This window comes from Chrysochloris asiatica, unplaced genomic scaffold (genome assembly GCF_000296735.1).
Source record: "Chrysochloris asiatica unplaced genomic scaffold, ChrAsi1.0 scaffold00316, whole genome shotgun sequence".
In the NCBI taxonomy this organism is placed as follows: Eukaryota; Metazoa; Chordata; class Mammalia; order Afrosoricida; family Chrysochloridae; genus Chrysochloris; species Chrysochloris asiatica.
In genome coordinates, this window is record NW_006408834.1 from 1,181,606 (window position 1) to 1,195,655 (window position 14,050).

Consider the following 14,050-nt stretch of genomic DNA (forward strand, 5'->3'; position numbering starts at 1 on the left):
AAAGCCTCATCTTTCTCCCGCGGAGCAGCTGGTAGTTTCGAACCACTGACCTTTAGGTTCGCAGCCCGATTCGTAACCACTACGCTACCAGAGCTCAAAATTCTTTAAACATGAATATACTTTTTATGACAAACTGAAGGCATTCAATATCCATACATGACTGTCATATATATTTTAAAACAAATACCATCCCAGTATTTCAGAAAATGAAGATTTTAAAACAAATACCATCCCAGTATTTCAGAAAATGAAGACCACTGTTAAAATCTCAAAATAAAATGTGCACATCTACTATGCCCATCTGATACTTCTGGTGCAGATCATTTACAATACAGTATATATGACAATAACATAAGACAAATAAACTGCAAGTAGGTAGAGTATGTTGATTCCACCAGAAGAGGTGCATCTATAGAGACAGAAAGTAAACTTGCCTAGGTTTTGGAAAGAAATGGGCATTCACTAGTAACAGGTTTTGTTGTTGTTGTTGTTAAGTGCCATCGAGTTGGTTCGACCCATAGCGACCCTGTATAGGGTTTCCGAGGAGCAGCTGGTGAATCTGAACCTATGATCTTGCAGTTCAAACTGCACTTGCCATCCAGTGCTTATCCTAGAGTACCACACCAGGACTCCTACATTTCAATAAAAAGGTTTTGAAAGGCCAGCAAGTATACTTTTCCCTCTCACTTACTTAGATTCCAGTCAGAAATGGTATCATCATCATCAATTTCATCATCATCATCATCTTCCTCTTCAATTCCATCTTCATCATGCTGTTGTGCCACTGTCCTTGATCGATGAAAACGTGGCCTTATGTCCTGCTCACTATCAGGAATTGTCTCATCTTCTTCAACATCACCCTTTTATCAAAAAAGGACACTTTTTAGGGAATTTCATAATGCGCACAAGAGTAAAAGGATCAAGAGAAGTCATGCATAGTTTGAGAAAGTTCTACAAGATTCTGAAGTCTCCCTCCTGATTAAGAACCACTCCCTGGTGCAGAATACACATCTTTGTGGCGGGCAGAACAAACTAACACACAGTAACTGTGAAGTCTCAGGCATGTTCAGTCACACTACATTGTCTCACATAGACTAGCATAATCTAGCATACATGAATCATATTCATACCAGCATGTTTAAGAAGTCACATTTAAAAATAAACATCAAATAATTTATGCTAAATTTAAAGGAATTAGAAATTAATGATACCTCAATAACATTAACCATCTAGTTCTAACTAAGCTATACCCGATTAACACCCAAATTCATTATTATGTTTGCATCTATCTTTGAACTTTTGTAGCACATTATATAACAGGTTTTTTACATTTACATTAAGTCTATTCTAAATAAATGCTGTACTGACCAAATTCACTGATTCACTACTGTCAGATGCCAGTGAGTCAGTTCCAACTCATGGCAACCCTGTATAGGGTTTCTGAGGAGAGGCTAGTGGGTTTGAACTGCCGACCTTGCAGTTAGCAGGTCAGTGCTTATCCTACAGCACCACACCAGGTCTCAAACAACAATAAAAAAAATCACCTCCCTTATTCACCAGAGAACTTTACTTACCTTCAGTAAAATAATATCAATATCTGAGTACTTCATGCCATTCACTAACACAGGAATCAACCTATAAAAATGAATTCATATAACAAAAATCTAAAAATCTCAACAGGTTAACAAGTCCCAACACAGTAACTTATATTAATAACCCTCTACATACTAATAATACCAATGAGATACACTTAGCATCAAGTTACCACAGTTTTGAACTGTGTCTGTAAACTCTACAGGGGTTATTTTAGATTACATGTGTTATTTAGTAGGTTATTGTGGGGGTCTGGCAACACTCAAATACTTTTTCCGTATCAATTAATGGCATTTTTGAGGCAAGATGGTAGACTAAGCAGACATACTAAACAGAACCTTGGTAACAAGGACTTGGAAGATCAAGTGAAACAAATAGAAGTGGTAATTCTGGAGCCCTAAACTGTAGAGGAAAGGACAAGTCAGGGAGACTGAGTGCTGACTAGGAGAGAAAGCTGAGCAAGAGTAGTGAGAGAGAAAACAGGCTGCTGGGATGGTGGGCAAAGCACAGCCATCCTGAGCTTTGGCAGGGTAGACTGTCGAAACAGTGACCTGGAGGCACATAATATGTGCTGGATTTTGGCAATGAGGGAGTATAGTTCTCCTTTGTTCTCTATACCCTCCTGGTGGCTGGGGCTTGGTCAGAACCCTTTGTTCATTTGTAGGCCAAGAGCACCCTCTTGCACAGCCTTTGCTCTGCTGGGAGTAGAGTGCAGAGCTTACCACTCTTATGACTGAAAGCTCATGAATTTTGCCTCATTAGTAGATCTTTTAATGTTGTTGCTTGTTTTTGGGAGACAGCAATTATAGCAATCAATTCAGTCTAGCCACATCTGTACCTCCTGCAGCGCCATCTACTGGGCAAGTGCCACTATCTACTCCTATACCACTGGATCCACAATAACTAGCAGACAGATTTACACAAAACTACACAAACAGAAAAAAAAAAAGAACTGCATAGACCCTTCTAGTCTTTTATCATATCCCTCAGGAGACAGGTGGTGAGTACCTAAGAACACACCAACATACAACATAAATACAATGTGTGGTGCTGTAGTCTAAACACTGAACTGCTTGCTAACTGCAAGGTCAGTAGTTCAAACCCACAAGCCATTCCTTACAAGGTCGTCACTATGAGTTGGAACTGACTGGACAGCACTTACCAACCACAAAAAGTACTGAAACTACCTGATACATAACTTAAAAGAATAATATTTAGGTGTCTTTTTAATGGATTGAAAGGATGATCAAAAACAATTGTAGATGAAATCAAAGAAAACACATATAAAACTTTAGAAGATTTAAGGAAAATACTACAAGAACACATTAACAAAATAAATGAAAAAAATTGGAACCCGCACAAAAGCAGCAAATAGGATGCCAGAAGATAAATACTGAGACTTCAGAAACAGACAATACATTCAAAGGCCAAAGGAGCGGAACTGAATCTAACAGAAGGCTGAATTTGTGAGCTTGAAGACAGAAATCTCTCAATATTCATCTGCTTAAGGAACAATCAGAAAAAAAGAACAAAAAAATCCAAAGAAAGCCTAAGATTTATGTAGGACACTATTAAGAGAAACAACTTACAAGTGATTGGAATTCCAGAACAAAAAGAGACTATTTATAACCACATAGAAAATTGTGCGAGAGTTGTTGGAAGAAAACTTCTCTAACATCATGAAAGATGAGAAGATAATGCATTCAAGAAGTTGAGGGAACTAACAGGAGAGAACCCCAAAAGAAAATCACCAACACTTAACAGAATCAAACTTTTAAAATCAAAGACAAGAAAAGCATCCTGAAAGCAGCTCAGGATAAACAAAACGTTACTTACACAAGAGAATAAGACTAACTTCTGATTTCTCAGCAGAAAGTATGCATGTAACAAGACAATGGAATGACATTAAAAACAAAGCAAAAAAACAACCAAAAATCATATCCTCAGCAAAAATTGTCCAAATATGACCGTAAAATTAGGGTATTTCAGGTAAACAGAAACTTAACATTAGTTAATGCTTTAACACCATTTTAGCTTACAAAATGTTTCACATGAACAATATACACTTTTGGACAGTGGGGGAAAGGAAAACTATCAACAACATAAGTGTTCATCATTTGAAGTATGGTCATAAGTTAAAAACAAACAAACAAAAAAACAAGTGTGTAAAATAAATATAGCAAATTCTCATCAGGATTAAAATAAACTGAGATTGTCCATTACTTGTACACACTGACAATTCAGGAAGATTGTATAAGAAACTTATCTACTGAGAGAGGAATGAGTAAAGTTTAAGAAAAACAAGTCATCTTTTACTTTATTTCCAAATTGGGCAACATTTTAACAATGTTATCTATGTTCAACATCTGTACTACTTTTACAATAAAAAGTTGACAGTGCTTAAAAAATATAAAAACAGAAAGGGTATTTATCCTAAAAAAAAAAAAGGGGGAGGGGGATAGGATCTCTGTAAGTAAAATTACCAGTAGCCTTTAGTAAAGAGTTAAGACATTTGACATAAATTTGGCTTAAAGCCACACATAATTCCTTTCCTCTACATCAGATATAAGAAACCTTCATTCTCCACATAATGCCTTTCATTTCTGTTAAGGTCTTACTTCAGAGTTACATACTGTTATGTCAATTAAACAAATGAATTCATAATGCTAACGTTGAGTAAATTTCTAAGATCAACAACATAGGTATACCAGTAATATTATGCAATATTATCTAAGGACAAACTTGGAAAGGAGAGTGGAATGGAAAGAAGGAGCAGAGGGAAGAAGATGCACTGGATTTAATTTTGCTTGGTTCCAGAATAAATGCCTACTGAATCTGCAATCAGGTAAAATGTATTGCATTGGTCAAATCTGTAAAAGATCTCTTTGAATTGTTAAAAAGCAAAAATGTGACTCTGAAGACTAAGGTGCACCTCAGCCAAACCATGGCATTTTCAATCGCTTCGTATGCTTGTGAAAGCTGGACAATGAACAAGACTAAAGCAGACTTGATGCCTTTGAAATGTAACATTAGAGAACATCATTAAATACACCATGGACTGACAGAAGAACCAGCAAATCTGTCCTGCAAACAGTGCAGACACTCCTTAGAAGTGAGGACAGCGAGACATCGCCTCATGTCCTTTGGATGTATTGTCAGGAGGAGCCAGTCGCTGGAGAAAGACATCTTGTTAAGTGCTGTTAAGTTGATTCTGACCCATAGTAACCCTGTTCAGGGTTTCCAAGGAGCAGCTGGTTTAGCTTGAACCACCGACCTTGCAGTTCAAATGAATTTGCAGTCTGACAAAATTAGCCCACAGCACCACATAAGGTGGAAGTCAGAACCAAGAAGAAGACCCTCAACAAGATGGACTGATACATGGCTGTCAACAAGAGGTTCAACCCTAACAATTTTGAGGATGGCGCAGGACCACACAGTGTTTCGTTCTGTTGTACACAGGGCCACTGAGTCAGAAACAGCAGCAACAGGAAGAAACAACCATCACAGAAGTAGCATCACAAATCAGGGAGAAAAAGAAAACAAACAAACTACTTTTTACATTTTGTGCCCAAATAAATTAAACCTAGGTGGAATTGCTGCTTTCTTGGTGGGGGGAGAACTTACTAGAAAAGAAAGACAAAGAAAGGAGGACTGCAGTAGCTATATGAAATGAGAACATCCAACTACCATTATGGAAAAATGTAATTAATGCTAAGTCATATTAAATTAAGCATCTTTGTTTTTGCCTATTGAATGGGCATAATTAGAAAAAGTATAACTGATGACTGCAAATATTGTATTAGGATAGACAATGTAGATGGAATGTCAAATGGTATAATTTCCCTGGAGAGCATACTACTTAAAAAGAGCCCTTCAAATGTTCATACCCTTCGATCATGGTAAAAAAAAAAAAAAAAAATCATTCCTAGGAACTATACTGGAAGGAAATAACCATTCAAAAACACACACAAACATGGTCACTCTTGGACCGTTGCTAAGTGCTGTCCAGTCAATTCAGACTCTTAAAGACACTGTACAGGGTTTCCGAGGACAGGTGGTGGGTTTGAACCACCGACCTTGTGGTTCACAATCCAGTACTGATCCAACAGTGCCACAACAGCAGCCCACACTCTAGGATTATTTATAATACAAAATGGGCAAACAAGTTTATATAGCCGCCACCAGAGAAACTGTCAGCAATACAATCATGATAGAATATTACAGAGCCATGAAATGACCAATGACATGGAGAGCTCACAACATACAGTAACTGAGAAGAACAAATGACATAGTATAATCATAATTATAAGGAGGAACCTCTGGTAGCATAGTGGTTACAAGTCGGGCTGCCAACCTCAAGATCAGCAGTTCAAAACTACCAGCGGTTCCACGGGAGAAAGATGAGGCATTCTGCTCCTGTAAAGATTTACAGCCTCGGAAACCCTGTATAGGGTCACTATGAGTTGAAACCGACTCCACCGTATTTACCAACAACCACCACCAAATATAGGTCAGAGGGTATGTTAAATATTTTACATATATAATTAACTTAATTCTACATATAGTTTAATTTAATCTCTTCCTAACACTAGATATTATGTATATGGCATTTGCACATAAAATTCATTTACATGCCAATATATAAAACTAAGTTATTATTGCCAGAGTTTGAAAATCCAAGAGAATTAGTTTTCTGAAATTCAACTTTTCCCCATAAGCCTGTATAACTGTATTTTCAGAAATAAACATTACTTTGGAAAATGACTGATTTTAACACATTTCATTCTGTAAAAAACATGGTTAACTTAAAGTTCCATAGCAAAATTTTGGAAGAAAAGAGCAAAACATGAGAGTTCATGTTCAAATTATAAGGATTATCAATAGATGAGAAGTATGCCATGAATTATCCAAAAATTATTTTTTAAAATAACTTGTTCTCATATACTTTTATTTTGTGGAGAATATACATAGCAAAAACATACATGAATCCAACTGTTTCTACATGTTCAATCTGACATTATAGAATGAGTTGTGCAACCCCGAGTTGTTTCTCCCTCATTAAAATAAATTCAATGCCACCCCCCTTCCCCAAGGTTCCTATCTAATCTTTTTAACTGCTGTTAACTTAATCCCATAAATACAGTTTTTAATAGAATGTAATGCTCAAAGCCGACTTTTGTTTTTATTGTTTTACTGGTTAAATTAAACTGCTATTTGGTTTTAAGACAATTTCAGGGGATATTTTGTTTTAAAGTTTCAGGATTATACCTGGGCATAGTTTCAGGGGTTTATCTACTCTCGATTTCATAAAGTCTGGGTTTCATGAGAATTTGTGAAATTCTGTTGTATATTTTCTGACCTTTAGAATCTTTGATCAAAATATTCAGTAACGTTTTGTTGTTGCTGTTATTAAGTGCCACAGAGTCTGCTGTGACTCATAGCCACCCTGGCACAGGGTTTCTGAGGAGGAGCTTTTGAGTTTGAACCTTGCGGTCCAGTGCTTATCCTATAACACCACACCAGGACTAACGATAACCTGACACTGTCTAGTTCTTGTAATTGCTTTTGGAAAAAGATTTTTACTTATGTCAACAATAAAATGAAGTCTGACTTCTTTAGAACCTTAGTCCACAATGGCAGAATGTAAGCTAAACGTGTAAAATGAGGAAACACTACTCAGAAATTAATTAAATCCAAAAAACCAAACCTGCTGCCATCAAGCTGATTCTGACTTATAGGTAAGACTCTAACTTATATCCCATAGGGCTTCCAAAGTTGTAAATCATTAACATGTTTCTCCAGCAGATTGGCTGATAGGTTCAAACTACTAACCTTTTGGTTAGCAGCTGCACACTTTAACCACTGAGCCACCAGGGCCCCTTAAATTGAAGAACAGAGCAGCATTTATAAGCAACACTTACTTAGGAAGATATCTTACAAGCACATCTTTGCATATTGGTTGCTCAGCCAAAGTGAGCCAAAATTCACAAGCTTCTAAAGCAACATTTTCATCTTGATCTTGGGTCCTCTGCAGCATGTACTGTAAACAAAGGAAGCTTATTATTTAGTTTAAACCACACAATGAAAATAAACTCAATCTGACACTAGCAAGTAACAGTCCTTTGTTTTGGCCTTGTTGTCAACTAGATTTTAGATAAATTTTAAAATAATTTTTAAAAGCTTCCTGGGTGACTCTAAAATACCCCCAAATTTAAGAGCATTGCTTTTATATGTTGTATGTTATCCAAATGTTCAGAGCATTAATATTTATCTGCTTCTGTTTAAGTGTATCTTATTTTATGAAATGAGATTTCTGAAATTTAAGTAATTAATCAAGAATTAAGCCTTCTTAGAAATATTAAAACAAAGAACCCCATTACAATAACTTTAACATGAATACTCTTTATAACCTAAGCAGTCATGGTATCTCTTGAAATGTAATAGTACTTTATAATACACATTCAAATTATAAAAAGTTAAAAATTCAAGTACTCATGTGATTTCCTATGTCCCTGGGGCTAGAAGGGGAGTAAATAGATGGACTCCTCATATGTGTCCCTTTGCTGTATGCAAACTATCTCACATGACAAAACCTGGCAGCACAACGGTCATAGGGTAGCACCCATGACATGCCACATTATGTCCTACTCCAATGCTACAGAGGAGTGCTGGAGAAGCAACTACAGCATGGTAAATTAACTTCCTTAGCTGTGATCTGACCTTAACAACTGATAAAATGTCTTTAACTCTCTGGTTCACTCCACATTATCATTAATCCCACCTGACTTGTCTAAATAGTTGAGAAAAAAAATCAGTTAAAAGACAACATTTATTTCCATTTTATACTGCTACATATCCTTATCTTTGTAACACCTTTCTAATGTTTTAGAAAAGGTATTTCTACACACCATGGATGCCAATTTTCTTTCAGCAGATATTAGACCCTATTCCTTTAAAAACGATCCTTCCTCTCTATTGTTCCCTGTCTCCGCAACATATGGACCCCATGGAAGTGAAATGGAAGCTCCAGATAACATACGATTAAAAACATTTATAAAGCTATATACATTATTTATATACAACTACAACCAGCAATATGAAAAGTAAGGGCTAAAGTTTGATTCTGGCAGTATTCAATAGTACCAAAACAATAAATCACTCTGTTCTATTGATAACTACTGTCACTATGTACAGGGGTAGGTCAAAGTGGGTAAGTCAAAAAGTATTGCTATAAAAATCATTGTTGTTGTTAAGTGCTGTCTAGTCAGTTCCGACCCACAGCCAGCCTGTATAGGGTTTCCAAGGAGCAGCTGGTGAGCTTGAACCACCGACCTTGCGGTTCAAACAGTCTAACACATTAACCCACAGCACAACAGCAGGACTCCATAAAAACAGAAACCTTTATTAAACACATTGTTTCTTGATATATTCTGTATAGATCTATATACTTAGGAAGGCGTGTCTCCATCTCTCTAACCCTACCCACAAAAAATTATTTGGTTTCCATTTACATTAAAAAACAAACAAACAAACAAAAACAGCTTTGGCATCTTTAAGGAACTCAAATCGTGTACACCTTTGACATGTTGAGTTCTGGAAACAAAAATAAGTATGAAGGGACAAAATCAAGAATATAGGGTGAATGGGGTAAGATTTCCCCACAAAATACTTGTATAACAATCCTTCCTACGCTCTAGCAATGAGCAGGTGCATTGTTGTCATAGAAAAAAATTCCTCAGCACAACCTTCCTGGCTTGTCACCAATGCCGTTTTCAATTTTCTAGAAAAACTTTCCCATAACAAGACCCTTATGATCACTTTGTTTCCTCTGAGAAACTCTATCAAGATGAACCCCCACCCCATTAAGGGATAACAAAAAAAAGTCACTATAACCTCTGTGCCTTGAATTTAGCCGGCCCAGCAGATTATCCCACTGTTTTGATTAGACTTGGACGTTTTTGGGGAAGGCTCCAGAAAGAGTGTGTTGCTGACCAGGCATTTCCAATTCATAGCGACCCTGCATAGGGGTTTCCAAGGCTGTAAATCTTCATGGGAGCAGAAAGCCTCATCTTTCTCCCAAGGAGCGACTGGTGAATTCCAATTTCTGACTGTGGGGTTAGCAGCCCAATGGGAAACCCAGCATGCTACCTGGGCTCCTTCCTAATGAGCCAAAGAGAAGTGTATGCCTGAGAGAACTTCTGCACAGCCACCCACTGTGCTTAAGTAAACAAACTCATGCTTATATGAACTGTAACTCTAGCAACAATACTTTTTGACCAACACTCATATTACTTTCTTTTTTTTAAAAGCTTTTATTGTGAATTAAGTGTAGTTGACAGGGCAAATCATCAGTTTTGCACTAAAGCCAATCATCTTAGAATTTCTTAGTAAAATTATTAATACTCCCAATTCCCAGGACTGAAAGAGAACTTAAAAAAAAATTCAATAATTTGGTCTAAGTGTAGTGGTTATATGTCTTCTCTACTCAGAAACCACTTCACTATCATAAATCCTGAGTTATTCCGATAAATTTTCAAATAAAGGACTGGAAGCAACTTTCCAACTTTAAACTCTAATAACACAATATACTACTAAAACTTCCAAACATTTCTCATTTAGCCTAACCTGTATCTAGTAAATACAATTTATTTCCTAGACGTCCAGATTAAAAGCTAGCTATTTCTTTAACTCTTTCCACAATCCTATGACATCTTAAATTTCATGAAATGAAACTATCATAAAGATAATCAATGAGAAATTCTACAACAACCATTAACACCATTCTTTAAAAACTCTTCCTCCCCCTACTGCTCCATTAAATGTTTTAAATAACTTAGTAAACAGCGGTTTTATATTATACATTTTGTGGTCAAAATTTTTCTTGGGGAAAGCCTTTTCAATTGTTTGAGTTACCTCAACTATATTATGCATATGAGGAAGCAGGCGATCCATTCGAACTTCAAGCAACATTACGAGAGCCCGGCACACGTTTTTCCGTACCTCGGGTTCTTCATCACCAGCCAATGCAAAGAGATTCTGTTGTAGAAAAAACACATTTTTTTCTCCTAGTTAAAAAAATTCTCCAATGCATTAGAAAGGTTTATACATAAAAATAAGCAATCTCTTAGTTGGCGATACTTAAAAGAAGCCTAAAAAGATACAGTACAAATAATGAATATGTTAACTGGCCCAAAATTGTATGTTATAGAATAAAACAACTAAGTATGGTGTAGTAATTGGCAAAAATTCTGATTTTGTTAAACAATTAAAGCCATTCTTTGATAAAGTAGGATTAGCGGTATTCTGAAGTTATTTTTAGTTTATGAGAAGACAACGATGTCATTAGGACAAAGGGGCATTCATGCAGCTCACTAGAAACAGAATCATTTAAATACAAACTGATTTAGGTACTTTGACTTTCAAAAGTTACCAGCTGGAATGAAGAAAGCCTTTGGATATTTCTGCAAAATGTTTAAATAAAGTATGACATATTTATTGTATTTGGATTTAGGTAAAACAATGCTTCTCAAACGTTTAAGGATTCATTTTATCAATTCATTTTAATTTCTGTTCTTAACCCATCATGGTCTAGAAACAGCTTGTACATTATTATTAATTTTAGAACCTAATGGGGTAGTGCTGTGGGTCAATGTGCTGGACTGCAAGGTTGGTTTGAAACCCACAGTCGGTGGTTCAAGCTTACCAGCCTCTCCTGAGAAACCCTAAACCAGGTTGCTATGATTCAGAACCTACTTGGAAGTACTTAATAATTTTAGAAGCACTTTTGGTACTCATGTTAGAAAACATAAGCAGAATATGTTGTTAAGCATCGTCAATTTGGTTCTGACTCGCAGCAACCCTATACAGGGTTTCTAAAGAACTGCTGGTGAGTTTGAACTACCAACCCTATGGGTTAGCAGTCCATTGCTTATCCTACAGTGTCACACCAGGATTCCAAACAGAATACAATCTGTCCAAAATGAACATGCCTGCAAATCAAGAAAGAGCAGAGTCATGGACAAAATGAATTTATGCTAAGAAGGCCTCTGTGGAGTCTCTGGATGAGAATCTTGCTGATGGGAACCCGACTGAATCTTGTGATTGTAATGTAGCAACAAAGTGTTAACACAATATTTAACATCAATACAAAACATTTTTAAATGGTAGGAAATGGTCTTGTCCTACTTGCTGAGAATGTAGCTGTTTTGTTAAGTTTCATTGAGTTGATTCTGACTCACAGCAACCCTGTACAGGGTTTTCCAAGCAGCTGATGAATTTGAACCGCCAACCTTATGGTTAGCACTCAGTCCAGTGCTTATCCTACAGCGTCACACCAGGACTCCTAAGAAATTTTTATTTTCAGAGAGAATTTAATTTCTTCCAAGTGATATATCCTCATAGGATACTGCTACGTCTCATGGTTCTCTTTATTATAAAAAGACTGACAAATACGAACACTAATAGAATTACAACTACTACCACTTCTCAAAATAATAAAAGCAGCTATCATGTAGAGTGCTTACTCTGAAAGGAACTGTTACAATTCACTTAGACAAAAAGCTATCTTTAAAGCAGTCCAACAAAGTAAGCCTAGTATTAGCCCCATTTTAGAGATGATGAAACTAAAAGCATCCTCCAAAAAGAAGGTGCCCAAGGCTACAGAGCTAAGTGGAGAAGCTAGGATTTGAAACCGGGCAATCTTATTTAAAATCTCCAGTCTTATCAACACTATACCATCTCTAGATCAAACTAGAACGAAAACACCTTGCAGGTATAAATGTACTATGCATTCCTGGCACCAAGCACAGGACCTGATTCATAGTACGTACTCAATAAAAACCCATTTTAACTAGTAAATAGCTTCAGAATCTTCATGGCTATTAGTCTTGTTGAAGGTGCTCAAGAAAACTTTACCAATTAAAAGAAATCAGGAAAAACAAAATGGACCCAGCTGCTAAATGTGAATAATCTTTTTGTTTGTTTGTATTAGCTGAAAGCTGGCCTCTAAAGGATTTTAAAGAATAGTTGAAAGGAACAGAGTAATCATTTGGTGAAAGTAAAAGTACTTAAAAACCTTCCAATCTCCATTACCAAGCTGTGTCTTTCTAAGGTTCCCTGGTACAGTAGTGGATTATGATCTGGGCTGTTAACTGCAATGTCAGCAGCTTCAATCTATCAGTCACTTTGCCCAAGGAGATGAGGCTTTCTGCTCCAGTAAAGATTTACAGCCTTGGAAACCCTATACTGGGTTGCGATGACTCTGAATTCACTCGACAGTACACAACCACCACCACCATCACCACTGTCTTTTCTCTAAAAGCGCTTTTAGTGACCTTAAGAGATATAAGCTGGAATTTTTCTCTCCCAAACACCTCTGTATTACGATGGAAAACTAAAAATACTGTATTTTTTGTTATGTGCTTTTAAATTCTTTATACCAAGTTTATCTAACTTCAATTTTCCTCATTTCATATACTGCAAATGAACAGGGAAGGTTAAACTTTCAGTTTTAACAGATTAGTGAAGCAGAAAAATTTAAAGTAGTCAAGATATCAAACAGTATAATGAATTTGTATCATGATATAAGTAGGAAAATTAGTAACTAAATGTATTTTTAATTTCAGTTAGCAAAAATGACAGTCTATATATTTTGGGTAATTTTAATGCCATAAAATAATTTAAATATTGGCTGATTTTACTGTAATTATACATTATCTTACCTCAATAAAAGAATCAATGTGTAACATCAGAGCTTGAGTCCTACTAATGATAAACTGATTGACACATGCAACAGCATGAGACCTAGTAACAAAAAAATTTTTAAATTAGCATATGCTCATTGTAGCCTTTTCTATTTACAGATGTCTGACAAGAATTTAATTTACTTTTGTTATAAAGTGCTATCAACTCACAGCGACCCTGAATAGTTTCCGAGGAGTGGCTGGTGAGTTTGTAACAGCTGACCTTGCAGTCCGGTGCCTAACGCATCATACCAGGACTCCCAAGATTTACATATTCCTCCATAAAAATACTATGGTACAATATCCATAAAAGGTACACATTAAAAATAATTAAAAATCACAGCTATTTGCAACTTCATCATCTTAAATTTCTTTTTAGATAATTTTATTGCATGTATATGCAAAAAAGCATGTATGTGTTTGTCTTTATATTAAAGGTTATTATACAGAATTTAATCTTTGAGAATTTAAAAAAACAATTAGTATCATGTTGCTAAAATCCACCCATTTCTCACTATAGATCACTTATTTTGACTACTATATAATGTTTTCATTACACACCCATTCCCCAATTTATTCATGTTATCTCGCTGTGCTGATCTATGGGTTGCATCCAAGGTTTTGCTATTGTGAACAGTGTTGCTGAAAATATTCTTAATCTTGCTTCCTCTTATTCATGTACACAAGAGTTTCTCGTATATACATATGGCAAGATT

At 36.0% G+C, this 14,050-nt stretch overlaps 1 protein-coding gene across 2 annotated transcripts in view; it reads right to left on the reverse strand.

Annotated features, from left to right (window-relative positions):
• The window catches only part of TNPO1 (transportin 1), a 148,820-nt gene that overhangs the window by 37,658 nt on the left and 97,112 nt on the right, over positions 1–14,050 (reverse strand). For both annotated transcript variants that reach the window (XM_006875268.1, XM_006875269.1), the window contains 5 exons: positions 13,314–13,395; positions 10,507–10,629; positions 7,515–7,633; positions 1,575–1,635; positions 692–860 (listed from right to left, as the gene is read on the reverse strand). In XM_006875268.1, coding sequence (XP_006875330.1) covers positions 692–860; positions 1,575–1,635; positions 7,515–7,633; positions 10,507–10,629; positions 13,314–13,395 — 554 coding nt within the window. The remainder of the gene's footprint in view (positions 1–691; positions 861–1,574; positions 1,636–7,514; positions 7,634–10,506; positions 10,630–13,313; positions 13,396–14,050) is intronic.